General features: G+C 39.9%; 8 protein-coding genes across 8 annotated transcripts; 3 read left to right on the top strand and 5 right to left on the bottom strand.

Annotated features, from left to right (window-relative positions):
* Nucleotides 1-99: 99 nt before the first annotated feature.
* Nucleotides 100-1674, bottom strand: MRX6 (Mrx6p; the record flags this gene model as incomplete). Its single annotated transcript, XM_056230622.1, has 1 exon — nt 100-1674. One exon carries the CDS (start codon nt 1672-1674, stop codon nt 100-102), a length of 1575 nt encoding a protein of 524 aa, XP_056084522.1.
* A 369-nt stretch (nt 1675-2043) lies between these two features.
* Nucleotides 2044-6954, top strand: MON2 (Mon2p; the record flags this gene model as incomplete). Its single annotated transcript, XM_056230621.1, has 1 exon — nt 2044-6954. One exon carries the CDS (start codon nt 2044-2046, stop codon nt 6952-6954), a length of 4911 nt encoding a protein of 1636 aa, XP_056084521.1.
* A 220-nt stretch (nt 6955-7174) lies between these two features.
* Nucleotides 7175-9685, bottom strand: CLA4 (serine/threonine protein kinase CLA4; the record flags this gene model as incomplete). The annotated part of the gene is made up of 1 exon (XM_056230620.1): nt 7175-9685. The coding sequence occupies one exon, from the start codon at nt 9683-9685 to the stop codon at nt 7175-7177; it is 2511 nt and encodes an 836-aa protein (XP_056084520.1).
* Nucleotides 9686-10132: 447 nt separating this feature from the next.
* On the bottom strand, nt 10133-12061 carry TRF5 (non-canonical poly(A) polymerase TRF5; the record flags this gene model as incomplete). The annotated part of the gene is made up of 1 exon (XM_056230619.1): nt 10133-12061. The coding sequence occupies one exon, from the start codon at nt 12059-12061 to the stop codon at nt 10133-10135; it is 1929 nt and encodes a 642-aa protein (XP_056084519.1).
* A 480-nt stretch (nt 12062-12541) lies between these two features.
* Nucleotides 12542-12883, bottom strand: TOS6 (Tos6p; the record flags this gene model as incomplete). The annotated part of the gene is made up of 1 exon (XM_056230618.1): nt 12542-12883. The coding sequence occupies one exon, from the start codon at nt 12881-12883 to the stop codon at nt 12542-12544; it is 342 nt and encodes a 113-aa protein (XP_056084518.1).
* A 1196-nt stretch (nt 12884-14079) lies between these two features.
* RPL18B (60S ribosomal protein eL18) lies at nt 14080-15087 on the top strand (the record flags this gene model as incomplete). The annotated part of the gene is made up of 2 exons (XM_056230617.1): nt 14080-14191; nt 14639-15087. 2 exons carry the CDS (start codon nt 14080-14082, stop codon nt 15085-15087), a joined length of 561 nt encoding a protein of 186 aa, XP_056084517.1.
* Nucleotides 15088-15707: 620 nt separating this feature from the next.
* On the top strand, nt 15708-16688 carry RPS19B (40S ribosomal protein eS19; the record flags this gene model as incomplete). Its single annotated transcript, XM_056230616.1, has 2 exons — nt 15708-15727; nt 16274-16688. 2 exons carry the CDS (start codon nt 15708-15710, stop codon nt 16686-16688), a joined length of 435 nt encoding a protein of 144 aa, XP_056084516.1.
* Nucleotides 16689-17115: 427 nt separating this feature from the next.
* On the bottom strand, nt 17116-18369 carry YPT11 (Rab family GTPase YPT11; the record flags this gene model as incomplete). The annotated part of the gene is made up of 1 exon (XM_056230614.1): nt 17116-18369. One exon carries the CDS (start codon nt 18367-18369, stop codon nt 17116-17118), a length of 1254 nt encoding a protein of 417 aa, XP_056084515.1.
* Nucleotides 18370-18867: the final 498 nt, after the last annotated feature.

The raw sequence follows: 18867 nt of genomic DNA, 5'->3' as shown, positions 1-18867 counted from the left end.
TATATTCCAGAGTATGCTCAAGGTGCATATGCATAATATTTACATGAATTGTGAATATGCAACATGAAAAAGAGGGGCGGATAGATGCTTAATGCAAAATCATTCGTAATAATCCCATTCTTCAAATGCAGTTTCTAATAGTTGCGTATTCAAATTAGTAGGATAACGAGTATACTTAACACCACTTCTGGTGACAACGTACTTATCGTTGAAGCTCACTTGAACGTCTTTATTTATGCTTCTTCCCCAGAAAGTATTATGCCTTTTGGTGTACCTTAACCAATGTATCCTCTTAAAATTGTGGACGGGGCTTGGTTGAATAATGCAATCCACCCCATCTTGGAAAAAATATGTAGAGGGAATTTCATCGGACAAGCGAGTTATAATCTTCTCGATATATCCTTTGATTTTGGTTTCGAATTTTTTGGAGTCTTTGGAATTTGCTAAAGTGGATAATATCGTGGTATAAACTGGATATATATGATCCATGATCTTATTCTTCAACGACCTTCGCAATAGTTTTTTTGTATTGTTAGATTTGCTTACATACACAACCAGGGGTAGATGCTCTCTTTTGAATTCGTTGTGTATGGATAATTTCGTCAGTTTTTTGAATTCTCTGGAAAGTATCTTATTTAGTTTAGTCAATTCATTGCGAAATAGCTCCTGGTCGTTTTTGATGAATGTGTGTTTGTATGCATAATTCTTCAATTTATGTTCGAAATCGCCTCTGGCCTTCAACATTTTTTGCCTTTTACTCATATTCGTGCTCGAATACTTGAATTCTTGATATGACTTCGAACTGTAAAATGATTCGTGCAGACGAGTTTTATTTTGATAGAAATTCACCAACTCTTGCGTATCGTTAATTCTTTGATTATGAAACTGAAGCTTAATCATACTAGGTTTTTTTGAGTTCTTCGCGTGTGATTTTCTTTCAATACGCATAAGTTTAAATGGCTTCATTTTTGAAATAACATTTTTGGGTACATATTTGAAAGGCATGTCATTATAGACCATCCCACTTATAGACGCGTCCCATGGTATCACGGGCTTGCGTTTGTGCGAGGATGAAAACTGCTCCTTATCGCTGACATTCTCTATTAAACTTGTTTTTTGTAAGTCCTCAATAATCTCTTGTACGTCGAGTTTGCCATCCTTCTCAGAGGCGTCGATAACCTGTATATTGGGAAGACCATCATCTAAAGCATGAAAGTTTTTACCCTTCCTCATATCGGAAGAGAAACTTGAGTTTCCTAGAAACAGGGGTCGGTATCCAGCAAAGAGTCCCTCTGTATGCACTTCTTTAATTGGGATATACTCCGTAGAGGCAACCTTAGGCACCAACAAATGCAAATTAGAACCAAACATCTTTGGCCTGCTGGTACCTACATTATCTACAGACTGATTCATCTGCTGTAGTGCCGAAACAGTATGAGAACCTCCCCCTTCAGCAACTTTGCCACCATTATATGCCCGTTTTATTTTCGACGGCACTCTACCCAACTCTTTAGAGGTATCCTTATCTTCACTACAATCACCTTTCTCATCTCTTCCACCACCCTTACCAGACATATACCTACGGCTCACTGTCGTCATATCACGCCTAAGTGCGGTACATCGGATGACCTTGGGGTAATACAGTACCAACCTTCGAAGCGCTTGATATTCCATGACGTAACGTGCGACTATATTTCAGCACCTCTGCAATGCTCTAATGCTACGGCAAGCCTAAACCCAGAAAAAAGCACACTAAGCAAATATCCCGATATGTTCCTGGCAGCTAATGAATATCTTCACAGGATCTCGTTCCAGGCTTATTCAAACCTTCTCATCATATATATCATTAATCATTAGGAAATCTTCATATAATTCCACTTTTTGATAAAGCCATTTGATCGTCGTGGATGATCTTTAAATCGTCCATGCGAATAATTAAGGTGGCCAAGCTTAGTTGAATAAGGCTTGAAGGCTTGTGGGATTTGCGTTATACAAGAAGTTCCAAAGGAGAAGACCTAATTGAGTTCGCTACTTACCGACTATATGACTATGAATACCGGAGGGTTTTCCTCTATGCAAAAGCAACTCGAAGCAGAATTGCGTTCATTGTCTTCCGAATCTAAAAGAAGAAATTCAACGATTCGCCATGCTAGTGATAAATCTGTCGAGATCTTAAAGAGGGTACACAGCTTCGAGGAGTTGGAAAGGCATCCAGATTTTGTGCTGCCTTTTGTGTTGGCTTGCCAGTCAAGAAATGCCAAAATGACGACCCTGGCCATGCAATGCTTACAGGGACTGTCGACCGTTCCATCCATTCCTAGAGGCCGGCTGTCTGAAATACTAGATGCCTTCATTGAGGCTACCCATCTGGCTATGGAGATTCAATTAAAGGTTTTACAGGTGGTGCCAATTTTTTTCAAGACATACGGGAAATTCATCTATGGCCCGCTTTGTAAGAAGTTGTTGTTGTGTTGCTCAAATCTGCTACACGTACCTAATAAAGCACCTGTTGTAGTGGGTACTGCAAGTGCCACTCTACAACAGTTGATTGATGAAATATTTGATAGGCTTGCCATGGACTCTGTCGTAGACGACAAACAGTTCGAAGTTCTCATAAGTAACAATGAAACGACTAAAGTTAACGTCTATAGACACGATGCCAACAAACTGTTCGATAATATCTGTTCATTAAACGAATTAAACACAAGCGGGTCGGCCAATGACGATAGTATGCTATTGGACATTGGGGACATTCCTATAGACTATGGCTTAGAAATTCTCGAGTCCATTTTAAAGAATAGTCAGAAGATTCTTTTAGGATGCGGAGACTTACAATACCTACTAAGGGTCAAAGCCATTCCTTTGCTACTGCGTTGCATATCGTCTTCCAAACATTTTTCCACCGCTGTAAGGAGTTGCCGTTGTTTGAAGCTGTTGATTAAGAAGGAGTATCTAAGTGTACTCGAGCTAGAACTAGAGGTCATTTTGTCGTTACTCATCCACGGGATATCTATTGAATCTAACTTATCCGCCTGGCAAAGGGTTCTCTCGCTCGAACTATTCAATGATTTATCTCAAGACACCGAAATCGTCAATACACTTTACATGGACTATGATAATTACCCAGATAAGAAACACGTTTTCAAATATCTTTTGAAAGAATGTATTGATCTACTGAATTCACCAGAGTACATCACTTTCCTGGCTCCATCAACAATAGTAGAGAAAATGGATTCTCCCTTGATAACTACTGAGAATTCCACTGTGAAAACAAAATTTATGCATCTATTGGACAAATCAAACGCCCCGTCCATCAATACCATCTATGTTGTATCTCTGATACTAGCAATCTGCAATCACCTATGTGAAGGGTTGAGCAAGTCTGCTCTGGAAAGCTCTTCCCCTGAGAAGAAAACAGGAGACAAAGATCGTGAAATGGGGTTCGAAGATGATTCGACCATCGCAAAGGTTTATAGCGGTCTATATTCTGGCCTATTTGAGATAAACAAGCTGTTCTTATATTCGACTTCCTTAGAAGCATCGATATTTCACTCGGTGGTGAGGGCTTTTCAAAAATTAGCTCACAGTGCTGGCGTTCTGTCCCTAGAGGACAAACTAAGAGCCTGCATGAAGTTATTTTCAATTCTAATAGCAAATAATGTAAGTTCATTGCACCAAATTTCTCCAAACGATATTAATAAATCAATCAGAGGTCAGCATGTAAGAAATGTATCAGGGCCTAATATCGTGAACAATTCCGGTGAAACGATGAAAGACTTTAGCAAAGAAACTGCAGATTCTACAAAGGATAAAGAAATAAAAAGGCGATTGCACCCTAGAAATATTAATTCAAGGCAGGTCAGTTTACTCAGAGCACTTATATCATTGTCGATATCGCTAGGTCCTATTTTCGATTCAGATAGCTGGAAGTACACATTTCTAACCTGGCAATGGATATCATACTACATATACGGACCATCAGCTGATTTCAAGGAAAGTTTTTACTCGGAAGATATTCCACCACCTCCAATGTTGACTAAATCAGACGTCACATCGATTGAAAGCTCTTTAACAAAATTTTTTGAAAGTACGAGCAATTATTCCTGTTCAACCTTTCACTTAGTATTGACGAGATTAATTTTGGACTCAAAGAATACACTCACTTTGGAACAAACTAATCTCAACCTAGACAATGATATTGGTTACCACCCTCTAGGTGCAAACAATGAAATTATGCCATGCATCTACAACAAGGCCTTTTTCGTTAACAAAATTGGTGAACTGGCAACCTACAATTGCAGAAAATTCCTTGGTGGAAAAAACGGCAAGGAACTTTGGAATTTACTTTCCACTTACATGATTAAATTAATATCGAATCGTGAAATAGATAACGACTCATTGCGCCTATATAGCGTTAGGGTGTTTACAGACATCATCAAAAAGGCCACAAATGAAGTTGGTAACTCTGACGAACAAGAGAATAAGGTTAAACAGTTTGGCACATTAGAAAACTTAATTATCGATAGTTTGATGGCAACAATTAACTCAATAAAACAGTTGGACGTCGGTAAGCTAGAAATTTATAATGGAACAATAAACGTGGAATCTGACATCCTTTTTCAGCTTCTGTTGACTTTGAAAGAAATTTTAAATGAGTTCGGTGAACTTTTAATGAACTCTTGGAAAAATATTTTTAATATTATCAACTCACCCTTCGAGTGGACAGTCGAGGATGCAGATTTATCCATGAATGAAGACATAGATGATTCGTCTTTATTTGAAGGTATCGTTCAAAAGCATAAGAATATGATTCAAGTATCTTACGACGTGTTTAAACTAATTTCTGACGATTTCTTACAGAGTTTACCAATGAATGTTATTAAATGTGTTATTGATACGCTTGTCAATTTCGTAACTCAAAAGAGGAACTTGAATATTTCCTTCTCTTCTATTAGTCAGTTTTGGTTGGTTGGAGATTACCTTAGAGTCCGTTTTAATCCCGATACATTAGATTCAGATGATGAGAAACGCAAAAGTTTCTCCGAAAAGATCAATGATCAAAAACTTATTGAAATTATTACGTCCGATTCATCTCATAATTGGGAGCTTTACAACGGACTATGGATATACCTTTTGAAGAATTTAATCAATTGTACCAATGATGAAAGAATAGAAGTCAAAAATGGTGCTGTTCAAACTTTTTTCAGAATCATTGACTCCCATTCTGTCTGTTTCCCCCCATGGGATTTGATCTTTTTGGAAGTTATTAAACCACTGCTAACCAAGGAATGGTCGAACGAAGAACTCGAAAATGAAACGGATTTCATAAATATAACGTTGCAGGGCTTGATTAAACTTTATCCAGAACGCTTCAAGGATTTTGAAAACAACACTACCTGTGCTAAGGAATGGTCTCTGTTATTAAATTTTTTAAAGAAATTGTTATTATCAACTTCCAATAACACCAAGCATGCTGTAATATTGAATTATCAAATACTTCTGAAAGAAATCATCAATATTGAGAACGTTCCATCTGATATATTGAAAAACTGCTGCGAAATATTCACTGAATATAATATCACGTACAGCGACCTTTCCATCAACGCTTCTAAAAGAACTGAATATGACTGTTTATACGAACTAATCACCGGGTTTCCGTCTCTCTACCAACTGATTTCCAAATACGATGCGATGACAGATGAAATTGTGGAAAAAGTTCTTCTTTTATTCAATTCTGCCATAAAGTATCCTCTCTTACCTGAGTTCGCCCAGGATAAAACGAAACCTTCCTCTTTGCAAAATGCTATACTGTCTGGGCTTGACATCTTTACGACAAAAGATTCTAAAGATACCGAAATTTTGGTTCTTCTTCAGTTAAGCACAATATCGATATTAGCTTTTGATACGAGGGAAAAGATAACGAAAAAGCTTGGACCGAAGTTGCCGAAATCGTCACTTAATAGGCTTCCAACTTTTGAGGCAATCAGTTATGTTTCGTGCACTAACTTAAGAAACAGGGTGGCGAAAATAGACCAGTTTGGTGTATCCACATTAAAAGCAAAGCATATTTTAAGAATACTAAAAAACTTGACTGAAATCATCAAACGTAAGTCCCTTATTGCGGGGTCGAGTAACGATGAAATTCCTATATGGGTTCTTGCTTCCAATTGCTTCAGTGATTTGTCGAACAAGATTTTCAAATCACTTCAAGAGGATGCGGAAAATTCTTTAAAGGATAATTTTTGCGATTTATTCATAAATGTCATCATTACTACACTGCAAAGGATCAACCCAGAAATTGATAATCAAACCGAGATAGACGATTTGAATGAATATTCCAAATATAGGGAGATCTTGCTAGGTAATAAAATCATTGATCTATTCAACGAAAGACAGTTAGAAATTTTCATTAGCGCCGTATGGAACAGCTCGTTCTTATATGAATTTGATGAATTGGAGAATGCTTTAATGAAAGATTGTGGTACATTTTCTGAATTATCGTCCAGGTTATCTTCCTTTGATTTTTCAAGCCTGTTCGGATCCACTACAAATCCTTGTTTTCTGACGAAGTATAAGTGCTCTCTAGAATGCTTACAAGATTTGGTAGGTTTTATGTTGAACTCGAACGAAAAATTGAGAGAATTAACCGCTCCTTACCTTTCTGCAAGGATAGCCTTAGCTCTTAGAAGATATATTTCGGATGAATACCTAATTGGCCGAGCACCAATACCAAAATTGCGCAAAACTGAACTCGCTACTTTATTGAATGGGCTATGTGAAATTTTAAGAATAGTTTTAGATCAAAATTCGAGCCTCGATAACAAGCAAATTGGGGTAAAAAATTTACAAACGTTGAGTCCATTAATTTTAAGAACCATTCCAGTATCCCATAAGATGGATGGGTTGCAAGACAAAGTTTTGGAACTGTCATTGGGTTTCACGAAGCTAGATTAGTAGTCTGAAGAGTCCTGAAAATTATATAGAATAAATAAGCAACATTTAACGATATTGATTGTCTATCGTATTCCCCGGCAGGCATTTGCTTTGGTGAGAAAAAATGAAACTTTTTAAAATAAACGTGTTTATTTATTATGCCATTAATATGCATAGCGAAAAAAGGAGATACACAAGATAATAGTATGTATGATATGCTTTGAAGAAATAGTTGTGTGGTTCATTCCTTCCATTCTAACAATGATGTCAAATCCGTTGGATCACATGCCAAATTAAAGAAACCATGATGTAAGAGCTCTTCAGTAGATGCTCTATATCTAACGTCTACACAAAGACAAACACTCAGAAATCGCTTGATTTCCAAAGACAACGTTTCCGGATATTTGAGTTTTGGCGTACCATTAGTTGCAATTAAATAAAGCGCCTTTAGTGGATCTTCATTTAAGTATGGAGGTTCACCTTCTAACATTTCAATAGTCATAATACCTAAAGACCATACATCAATTTTTTCATCGTACTCACGTTGTTTGACAACTTCGGGTGCCATCCAGTACGGTGTACCAACCATTGTGGCCCTTTTGCTTCTTTTATCGGTTAATCTAGCGCAAAAGCCGAAATCTGTAATTTTCACTCTTGCTCTAGTGTCTAATAAGACGTTGTCAGATTTAATGTCTCTATGGATAATGTGTTTATCGTGCAGAAATTTTAATCCTTGACAAGTTTCTCGTACAATATATGCAATTTGAGGTTCCGTCAATGGCGAGTGTGAAGTGTCATTTGTGGTGCTATTTTCAATAATATCTGTCAGCGAACCACCCTCCATAAACTCCATCACCACCCATAAGTCATCGTCAGTTTTCAAGTAAGCTTCGAGAAAATTCACAATATTCTTATGACGTGAATCCTTCATAACTAAAATTTCGTTTACTATGAGTTCCTTCCTAGGTTGTTTAGAGAGAATCATCTGTTTGATGGCAACCTTATCTCCAACTTGGGGCTCATCAATCTCGTTGTTCATAAGTTCAATCATGTTACTTTCGATCGGAATATGTGTTCTTTCAGCAAGGTAAACGGATCCACTAGCACCTTGGCCAGCTTTCTCGATCACTTTAAAGCAGATAGATGGATCGGCATTAACAGTCACGCTTTTCAACTTGCTCATTATTTCTGCAGTTGACATCGTTTGCCTTGTTGATTTCTTGGGTTTGGTAACGCCAGCTGGTTCCTTGGCATCCGCGTCCGGTCTCTTTGGGGCCTGCCTCATCGCCTGGAGAGCTGGCTGATCGTTCTTAGGTGCTGCATTCAGGACAGCTGGGCTAGCAGCAGCAGCAGCATTCTGGTTTGGTGGGAATGGTACTCTTGGTGCTGATACGGGCGGTTTTGGAGCTGTTCTCTGAGGTTGAAACTGTGGGCCAGTAGGACTTGAGTTCTGGGCGTAGCGGGGTATGGCTTGGTTTTTGGTTGGTTGCGTACCCAATGATGACTGCGGTTGTTTAGAGTATGGATTTATCATATTGTGATGTGGTCTATAGGGGTTCAATGGAGAGGGAGAGGGAGAGGGAGATGGAGTTGGTAGCTGTTGATGGTAAGGATACTGTTGATGTTGTTGTGGCTGCTGTAATGATCGTTGTGAATGGCTAGGATGTATAGGTCCTCTGGGAAATTGACCATTGGTTGGAGAATGCGCGTTCCTCATTTTGTTATACTGCTGGCTAGGAATGTTTTGTAGATGTCTAGGAATGTTTGACTGATTGTTTGATAATTTTGTGTTTATAGGTGGTAGTGAACCATTTCCTGAAGAAGCTGAAGATTTTGCATATGGTGCTTGTGGAGCTTGTCTTTGTGATATCGGACCCGAGGAACCGCTAGAGGATGTCTTTGAATTCAGCGAATTATTTCTGAGTTTGTTTTCACTATGGCTGCTTGGCAGCGATTTTTGAGAGGAGGCTGCCTCGCCACTCTGAGATTTGTCTAAAGCATTTGAGGGGTTATCGACTTCATTATATTCTTGATAAAATTGTAATACTTGAATGACAGCGGCTGAGTTGTTGTTCCAATCTTCTCCTGTAATTCTGGAATGCTTAAGTAATTTCTCCCAATTAGTGGGCATGCCAACGAAACTCCCCGTTTCCGGATCAAAGCCAACGTGGACTTTATGCGTAAAGTTGGTTGGAGAAGAAACACCACTTAGTAATGGGCATTTAGCAAAAATTGCGTCTAACCAAGTGTGCAAATCATTCTCTGTTTTCGTAGCAATGTATATGGACTTTTTTGAATTATTGTCAGACGATACATTCAAAGAAGACGAAGACCCTGATGGTACTGAATTTCGGTCGTTGCAGCGTATCAACTCAAAACAATACTGTTTTAACTGCGTCCTACTCACACTTATAATGCTTGTTAGCGGTATCTTCAAGATCGGATCATCATTTTGCTTATCGTTCTTGTAAAGTGCCACACATGAATCATGTAGCATCAAGTACCTCTTTTGCCATATAAATGAGAGTATACCATCGTCCTTGTAAGACACCCATCCGCTTTTCTTCTTTAAAGCATTCTTACCCAAGTGTGATGCTGACGTTAAATCCAGCTGGCTCATGAGTTTAGTTATAGGTTGAGTTTGGTTGTAACCAGTACGGCCTTGGCCATTCGCACTGGGAGGCCTAGGTGCCGGCCCAATATTCTGGAAATCGTTGTCGGATATCTTGTTAGCTGCAGCTGAAAGAGACATTTCGCACTATTTGTCTGATGTTTTGATTTTACTAGCCAAAGGAAAATCAGCAGGAAGGAAAGCAAAAGATGCAATGGTTCTCTAGAAGCCGTTCAATGAAGCTGAAGGCTTATGATTTTTGAACTTATTAGCGGCAGGAGCAAATATATCAACACTAGTGCACGTACAAGACTCACGCTAGAAGACCTTTTTCAAAGCATGTGGCTCGAATCCAACCTGCACGTTCCATACTAGTTCTGTATCATGTTAGAGATGAAAAATTTCGTCATCTTACCGGCTCGAGAAAATTTCCCAATCAGGAAACTTTCCTTTTTCGGCGGCTCCATATTTCCAAAGAGGGAAACTGTCCACGCGTTTGATATTCCTTGCCTATATTGCTGTCATGATGAAGATATCAAAGTGCTTGTGTATAATAAGTAAATAGTATATCAGGGTCTATATTTTGTGCTAGAGAGCCTGGCCTTTTGAGAGCCAGTAGTCTCTCCTAGTTTGTGCGTCCACGGTCTGCAGCTCCAGTGGTTGCTTCTCATCTTGTCCTAAGGAAACTTCACTTCCTCTCTGATCCTGGCCGGACCCCTCGTCATTGTCTGAAAGCCCCATTAAGGCATCTATACTGAGATTGCCACGCTGTGTGAATGAACCGGCAGTGACTGTCTTTTTTTTATGCTTTCTTTTAGTCTTAGTCACTGTCAACTCCGGAGGAGGAGAAGGAATGGCGCTTTCTTTTGTGCTCCTCTCCTTCTTATCCTTTTTTGCCTTCCGCTTCTTCTTTGGAGGCTCATCGAGTTTGTAGATTTCTTCTGCTGGCAAATCTTCAGTGTCGTTTATAAATACGTCCTCATGGACTATCCTCGTGCGCCTCTTATGGTAGCGCTCGTTTTCAATGATGGCTTTATTTTCTACCAAGTCTCTTTCGTCTTTGAAATCTCTTTTTTGCCCACGATACTTGATAACATTCCCTAGTATGCTTTTTCCAACACGATCTTTGAAAGTGGCAGAATCCAGTTCCCAGCATTTATTAACCAACAACTCAAATGCACCAGCAAAAGCCTTTTTGATATCCTTCATATTAAAAGAACCCCTGCTTATATTGTTATTTGGATCACCAGGATCTTGAATAGCTAGCGAAAATTTACTTCTTGATAATTCCAAAGTCTTCCAATGCGACTTCGGAATATAAGAGGGGTGGTCATCGGATATACTTATAGCAACGTCATCATAACCAAAATTTTTACCGTAAAGCTCGAAAAAGTCGATCAACAGGACACCAAGATTATCTGGAGTGTCAATATCGTTTGACTTTATCCGTGGATGCATATTTAAAAAAGAATAAACCAGACAAATTACCGTGAATCCCCCCAGACCGCCAGTGTGCACATTGTTCAACCGTCTTGAATGCAGGAACTGCTTTATAACAAGTACCAGTTCACGCAATCCTGGTGAATCTCTCAGCCATTCTCTAATAAGCCTTGCAGCTTCTAGGCCATTGGTTCTTTCGAATGAAACATCAATGTGTAACTGAGATAGCGGTTCTATGAACTTGATGATAGGCACTCGTGTTCTGACAATGACTTCCATTCTTATGGCCAAACCTTCGTTTTTCAAATATCTCGCCAATTCGTAAATATAGTTTCTGTCCTCTTTATCATGATGGCGACTGTTTATTACACAATCTATATCTGAGCCGGGCAAATATAAATCGGTAGCAAAGGAACCAAAAACATGCAAATCTGCATCTGACCATAATTGCTTAACAGCTTGACGTAGTTTATCGATGGTACGATTCCTGCACTTTATTTCGGACTTACTTGGGGATATATAATGAACGAAATCTTTGATCTCTGAAGTTAGCCACTCAGCTATTTTCCTTTGCCTCGAGTGATTATGGTTTCTAATCCAAGGATACTCTGTGTTAGAAGTGCTGTGGGTATTCTCATGAGATTGTGTATTATTCTTTGTGATTTCGTATTGATCAGGCATCAGGAAGCCGCTTACTCCCTCCGAATTTCCTTCTTCTTCCCCCTGTTCGTCCTCAGAACTGTCAAAAAACGGGATGAAGTCCTGATTATCTTCCAGAGAATTACGTTTTTCACGAGATCCCTTCATTTTTTTATCATCATCTGACGTATCTTCCTCTATTACAGGTATGTCAATATCACCCTTATTATTTTCCATCAAGACAAAGTTTCCGAAGGTGCCATCATCGTCGATATCGATAGCGAGACTTTCATATTTGTTGAAGTGAGAGCGATTATCGTTAAATACTTCAAACATTTTCTGCGTTCTTGTAAAGGATGTTTTACGCATTCGGTTCGGGTTTTTATTTTCCTTCTTCCCACCTTTAGAAGGCGAAAATAGGACTTTAGCTTTTTTCATAACTGAAAATTGTCTATCCCCCGCCACTAGCTTTTCTCTTCAAAACTGATATTTATCTGCTAGCAGAATGAACCAGCACCGTCAACTAAGCTGCTCATCCAACTGTTTCATTTGGTCATGTAATGCATATCTTTTAACAGTTTTTTTTTTGCGATGAGATGAGACAGCTGAGATTTTCACTGGGGGTAACCGCAGAAAAGAAAAAAGACAAATATATCATTATTGAATTAGTATATAGTTATGTGTCTATACATTGATCTTATTGGAAGGTCTTCCTCGTCCTTATCAAAAGGCACTCTAGAAGCATGTGGCTCATACCTCGTATTAATGGTAGCCATAAACCCCTTGTTTTGAAGTTAGCGGAGTTGGCAAATGACTAAATACACATTATATGAAAAAAAGGCCAAAAATAGTGGAAACTAAGTCTTTTTGTGGGATGAGCATGGATTGAGGGTATCTTTGAATGGCGCTTCACACAGCCTATAACAAAGCAAAGGCGGCAGCACCAACAATGGCACATAGGCCGGCAAAAGAGCCCTTGGCAGCAGCACCAACGTATGTGCTGATACCTTCAGTAGTGGTGTTAGCATGGCTGCTTGTGGATTGAGTAGTGGTGTTAGCATGGACGCTGATGGGTTGAGTAGATAAGGTGGCAATGGTACTTGTCGTGTACGGAGTTGAAGTGGTTTTTACGGTGGACACCATAGATGTGGTTCTCTGTGGGGTAGTGGTGACGTCGACGTAAGTGACGCCATCAGAAGTGGTGTCAGCGAAAGCAACGGTAGCAACAGCGGCAAGGGTGGTGACAGTAGAGAATTTCATTTTGTTTTGATATTGTGTTAAAGGAAGGTAAAAAGTTGGATTAAATTAGTCGAAGACGGTGATAACGAGGGAAGCGATTGGTTTTATGGACGAATACCTTGGCTGGGGAATAATAAACATTGAGAAAGAGGGAAGGCATGAAAACCAGGTTCTCAAGGGCATATACAGCGGCCCTATATATACACCAAGCTTAATTTCTACAGAAAATCGCAGCTCTCGTCTCAAAGGTTTGGTAGACAACGCCAAATTGCAAGAACAGCTTTGATCTTACGGTTCTTCATCGGGAAATACAAGATCAAGATCAACGTACCTAATTCTTAAACATTTCGTGTCAAGCTCCTCACCATTTGGCGACTGGTAAAAGACTGTCAACACTACCATTTCGCGTCATTTTCATAATATACATTTGTTTTTCGTGACGCGTGGGTATTACATTTTTGGCGTCGCTGCGAGTTTCCTACGATTTCTTCGATTTTTTAACAAGTGGCCTGTAGCGTAAAAAGTATTCAGTTATAAGTTACTCCTACATTTCTAGTAAAACCATAACGCCCTTGGCATTCTGTCCAAAAAGTATTCAAGACATATCGCGTCCGAGTTTGTAGCTTACAGCCCATCGCGGCGGAGGCGGCTTTCTTTCCACATACCAGGTACCAGACTGCGTAGAAATTAGAAACACATGCAACACATCGGCAGCCGTAATCCTCTCTACGCGAGTACCATTCATGTTACACCACCGAAAGGAATTAAAAATTGAAGGTGAAACCACGCTATCAAAGCGATTGAATTTCTTACCTTTGTGCAAGCTCTAAACAGTGGTTGCCGTCACTTTGCCTATTACTTTTCTTTTAAATACACTTCCTATCATAAAAACTAATGAATTGTCAAATTTGTGGGCAAGAGAAAAACTGATACCTCTCAGACACAACCCACCATAATTTACCAGGCACTAACTACTACTCGTTAGATATCCCTACATGACCTAAAGCTTCGCTTAAAGGGCATTGTCATTCAGATTTCCTGGCACTGGTTACCCGTCTTGACACTCATTCTCAAAACGGCACGCAGAAATCTGAAAAAAAGAAATAGAAAATTATTTTTAATTATCTCTTTTCTTTAATATAATTGAATAATTTTTCCAAGAACTATAAACACTTCTACTGCAACAAGAAATCCATATAAAGAGCAACAAAGAAAAAATGGGTATTGACCACACTTCTAAACAGCACAAGAGATCAGGTCACAGAACCGCTCCAAAATCCGATAACGTCTATCTAAAATTATTGGTCAAGCTATACACTTTCCTAGCCCGTATGTATTGAGATTTGCCTTTCACTTCAGAATAAAAGGATTCTGTGATATCATTAACTTCTAGTCCCGGCGACATCATTAGTGGAATTTACTTTCTTTTTGATATCGTTGCGTGTGACGGGTCTTTGAGGCAAGAGGAAAATCTTTTTCCTCTTGCCTCAAGGGCTTCTACTACAGCCACGAAACGAATGGGTTTCATGGCAATTCTGCGAGTACTGAAGTTTGTTTCGAAACGATCTTCATGTGCGGGCCCACTAAGAATTGAGCAGAATCATTTTTTCTTCAAGGAAAGAAAAAAATTCGATACTTTCCCGTTTTGCATTTTTTTGTCCTTTGACTTCACGCATCGAAGGAAATCAAAAGCTGCACTTCGAAAGTATCAACAAATCCTTTTGTACCTTACTAACAAAATCTTAAAACTTTTGTTTTATCTTGTCTTAATTACAGGTCGTACGGATGCTCCATTCAACAAGGTCGTTTTGAAGGCTTTGTTCTTGTCTAAAATTAACAGACCGCCTGTTTCTGTCTCTAGAATTTCTAGAGCTTTGAAGCAGGAAGGTGCTGCAAACAAGACTGTTGTTGTTGTTGGTACCGTTACCGACGATTCCAGAATCTATGAATTCCCAAAGACCACTGTTGCTGCTTTGAGATTCACTGCCGGTGCCAGAAGTAAGATTGTTAAGGCTGGTGGTGAATGTATCACTTTGGACCAATTGGCTGTCAGAGCTCCAAAGGGTCAAAACACTTTGATCCTGAGGGGTCCAAGAAACTCCAGAGAAGCTGTCAGACACTTCGGTATGGGTCCACACAAGGGTAAGGCCCCAAGAATTTTATCTACCGGCAGAAAGTTCGAAAGGGCTAGAGGTAGAAGAAGATCCAAGGGTTTCAAGGTGTAATCTAATATGCTTTGAAAACTTTCGTTCTTTTTTATTTTCTATTTCATCCTTGCTTCAGTGTATACCAGGCTGGAAAGTGGCATTTTTCCATGCCACATGACTGATTAAAATAAATAATTGCATGTATATTATCCTCGTAACTCAAAAATATTAGTCATTATCCAGCTCACTTACTATCCTGTTCGAAAAGATGCCTTGAGAGATGTTCAGGTGAATTTACGACTGCTTTCCATCCGAACATCTCGTAGACCCACTCGCCATTTGTTTTTCGAGCTTAACAGTTCATTTTCCTTTCCGCCATACAAACTGTGCATGGGTAAAAAACGCTCATGAGCGCATCCGCCCGTGAACACGGTAGGCTCAGCTGAAGGCCGTCCTGGGGGTGGGGACTACCGGTAAGGGCTCTTGCTCTTACCAGAGTTTGCTAAGTGATCTCCTTTTGCGGTAAGGCAGCATCCCGCCTTATGGCACTCTGGGGCCACCTCTAACGCGGTTAGTAGGCCCACCTTCCACAGCGAACATTAGTGAAGATATAATCGCTAAAATTGAATAATGAAATTTTGAAGTGAGGTTATTGGGTGAATCTTTGAAAGAAACGTATAGAACCAAAGATAATAAAGATGGCAGGTGTTTCCGTTAGGTACGTACAACTTTTTTTCCACTGTTCCTTTGGAGAATGAATGGGATATCAGACAGAAAATAATGAGATGATGACATATATGAATGAAAAGAGGTGACCAATCCAGTGGTGCATGAAACCAACCACTACTTTTCAGGTATGATTCAACCCCATTGAATACATTTCTAAGAAAATAAGAAAAGTCGAGGGTACTGTGAGATAATTGCAAAGAAGTCCTTAAATCGACCATATGAAAAGAAATAAGTCTACGAATGAATGGTTACTACCTGAGTTTCCTTTTGCATCCGCGTAAATGGACTGGTATAATGTGGGGGACTTAAGGATTCTAAGGATTTCAAAAGTTGTGGGAAACTCGTACCGAAAGAATTCTTTCAATCGTCCAGCAACAAGCATGCATACCGTTTTATTTCAAATAAGCAGGCAGAGATGGCTTTATAGTGTGCCAAAAACTGTCCTTCAATATCCATTCCTCTAAGCGTTTTATGTTCAACCTTTTCAAGAATACTTTTACTAACAAGAATTTTTAATTGTGTTTTTTTTTATTAGAGACGTTGCAGCTCAAGATTTCATCAATGCTTACGCTTCTTTCTTGCAAAGACAAGGTAAATTAGAAGTCCCAGGTTACGTTGACATTGTCAAGACCTCTTCTGGTAATGAAATGCCACCACAAGATTCTGAAGGTTGGTTCTACAAGCGTGCCGCCTCCGTTGCCAGACACATTTACATGAGAAAGCAAGTTGGTGTCGGTAAATTGAACAAATTGTACGGTGGTGCCAAGAGCAGAGGTGTCAGACCATTCAAGCACATTGATGCTTCCGGTTCCATTAACAGAAAGGTCTTGCAATCTTTGGAAAAAATCGGTATTGTCGAAATCTCTCCAAAGGGTGGTAGAAGAATCTCTGAAAACGGTCAAAGAGATTTGGATCGTATTGCTGCTCAAACTTTGGAAGAAGACGAATAAACGAGTTGTTAGAAATAAAAAGCTAAATTTTTTATCAATGTTATCATTATATTATAGTATTATCGTTTAACTCAAACAAAATTGATTTTAAATAATTTATTTATTTAATTTTTGCCATCTTATATGTACATTCATCTCCATCAATTTAGCTGAACCAAAATGAAGATATTTTTGTTTTTGGAAGTTCAGCACATGAAGATGGTGGTCCTCTCCCTATATTAATTTCAGTTAATTTCTAACAAAATATAAAAAGTGAATTGGTAACCCATCTCGGGACGGTCTTTATGGTAGTGAATTGTAGTAATTAGTTGTATAAAACTGTACAATGACGTTTGCGTTCTCGGCGAACTGCGTTTGCAACCGTGCGCCTAACCTGTAATGCAGTGGCCACAGGTAACCCAAAGAAAAAAAAGCTTTCCAATCGAAACTAAACGCAACAGATGGATTGGTTATTCGCTGTATCGTCATAAGGTTTCGTGATATCTACCGTGTTATTTTTCTCAAATTGATGCTTACGTTGGCGAGTAATATTGAAGGGCTCTTCCATCGTATCATGAAATTCCTGTTCTTGTTCTTGCAGATCGCTGGGTGCCAGAATCGGTACGCAAGGATCGTTATTTTCGAAACATCCGTTTTCTACCAAATCCAGTATTATCATATTCATTGTTCTCTCCACAACATTGACCCATTTGCAGCTTACTTCGAAATTACCCGAAATCTTGATACCATATTTCAACTGCATCTCCTGGACCATCTGCACAACGTCATAGTGTGTCACTTGCCTTTCCTTGTACAAGTCGATCTTGTTACCCACCAGAAAGAATCTTGCCTTCGACAAATCCTGCGAGGAGAAGTTTCCCAAGGCTTGCACAATCCATTGCTCCATGCAATTCTGGAAAGACCTAGCATTTGTTATATCGTATGTCAATATCACCGCATTCGTCTTCTTGTATAACGATGGAATGATGGCGTTTTGATAGCGTTCTTGGCCCGCGGTGTCCCACAGTATAACGTTGAAGAACCGATTGTCTATGTTGACCAAGTTCGTCTTGATGTCTATCCCGATCGTGCTCCTGGTTTCGATGACGATCTCATTGGGGTCCGCCACCTCTGGGCTGCCATCATCGTCGATACCGGGGCTTCCAAACTCGCTGGCCTTATCCGCAAAATGACCGACGTCCTTGAACTCCTTTTCAAAATCGTTGGAACTGTAACGTTTCCTTTTCTCCTTCATGCTCAGTCTATGGTTCACCACAGTTTTCTTCAACTCCAAGTCTCTATGCTGTTGTTGCTGATGGTGCCTCAGTCGCACCGACCGCGACATTTCTGCTCGTGTCATCAGTTCATGACAGTAGCTCAGGATCATGGCTGTCTTCCCCACGTTTGCGTCTCCAATCAACAGCAACTTTATATTGGACGGTTCTATCACTGCACTGGAACCACTGCTGCCGGACCGGCCAAACGCACCAGACTTGTTCATCGAAGGAGATCTCATTATCCCCAGACCGGGATTCAGCACTGTACCACCATGATGAGAACTCGGGAGAAATGAAGATGCAACACCCGTTGTTGAAGCCGTTTCCCAATTGGATGCGTTAGTCTGTAGTGGTGCACTGGGCGTCGGCGACGGTATCGCCGGGGACGTGATGACGTTCAATGAGTACCGTTTCCGTTGAGACATATGAACTCTTAAAATCCGTGTAATATACCGACGTGCTGATGCCAATGTCTCAATGTCAGTGCTTGTGAAAGCCTTGTATGTCCATGTAATTGCGTATTGGCATTTCCATTGTACGCATAACATTTGGCGTGTTCCGGCCGCGGCGCGTAACGGCCACGAGTTCCGATGGGCGGCTGCTCCCGGCGGTTCTTACTCTTTTCCCTCCTTTCGTTCCTTCTTCCCCTGGAGTCCCACCTCCAGAGTTGGCCCAACTCCCTATCAATTCCACAAAAGTGTTGATAATGGTCGTAATTATGGGAGTACTCTCTAGGACAATTGTGCGTTTTTTACACTATTTTAGAGTGAACCTGTGGGGAGGTGGGGAGGGAAGGAAACATAACCGGGGTACCCGGCGCCGCTCCCTTGTGATGCTATAATACGGATCTTCCCAGGGAGAAAGAAAAGGATCCACTATAAAACGCTCATCTTTTACTCCTGAAACCCTATTGTGCAACAACA

Source organism: Saccharomyces kudriavzevii, assembly GCF_947243775.1.
Source record: "Saccharomyces kudriavzevii IFO 1802 strain IFO1802 genome assembly, chromosome: 14".
Taxonomy (NCBI): domain Eukaryota; kingdom Fungi; phylum Ascomycota; class Saccharomycetes; order Saccharomycetales; family Saccharomycetaceae; genus Saccharomyces; species Saccharomyces kudriavzevii.
The sequence above is the reverse complement of the archived record's forward strand: the minus strand, read 5'-3'. Positions and strand labels throughout refer to the sequence as shown.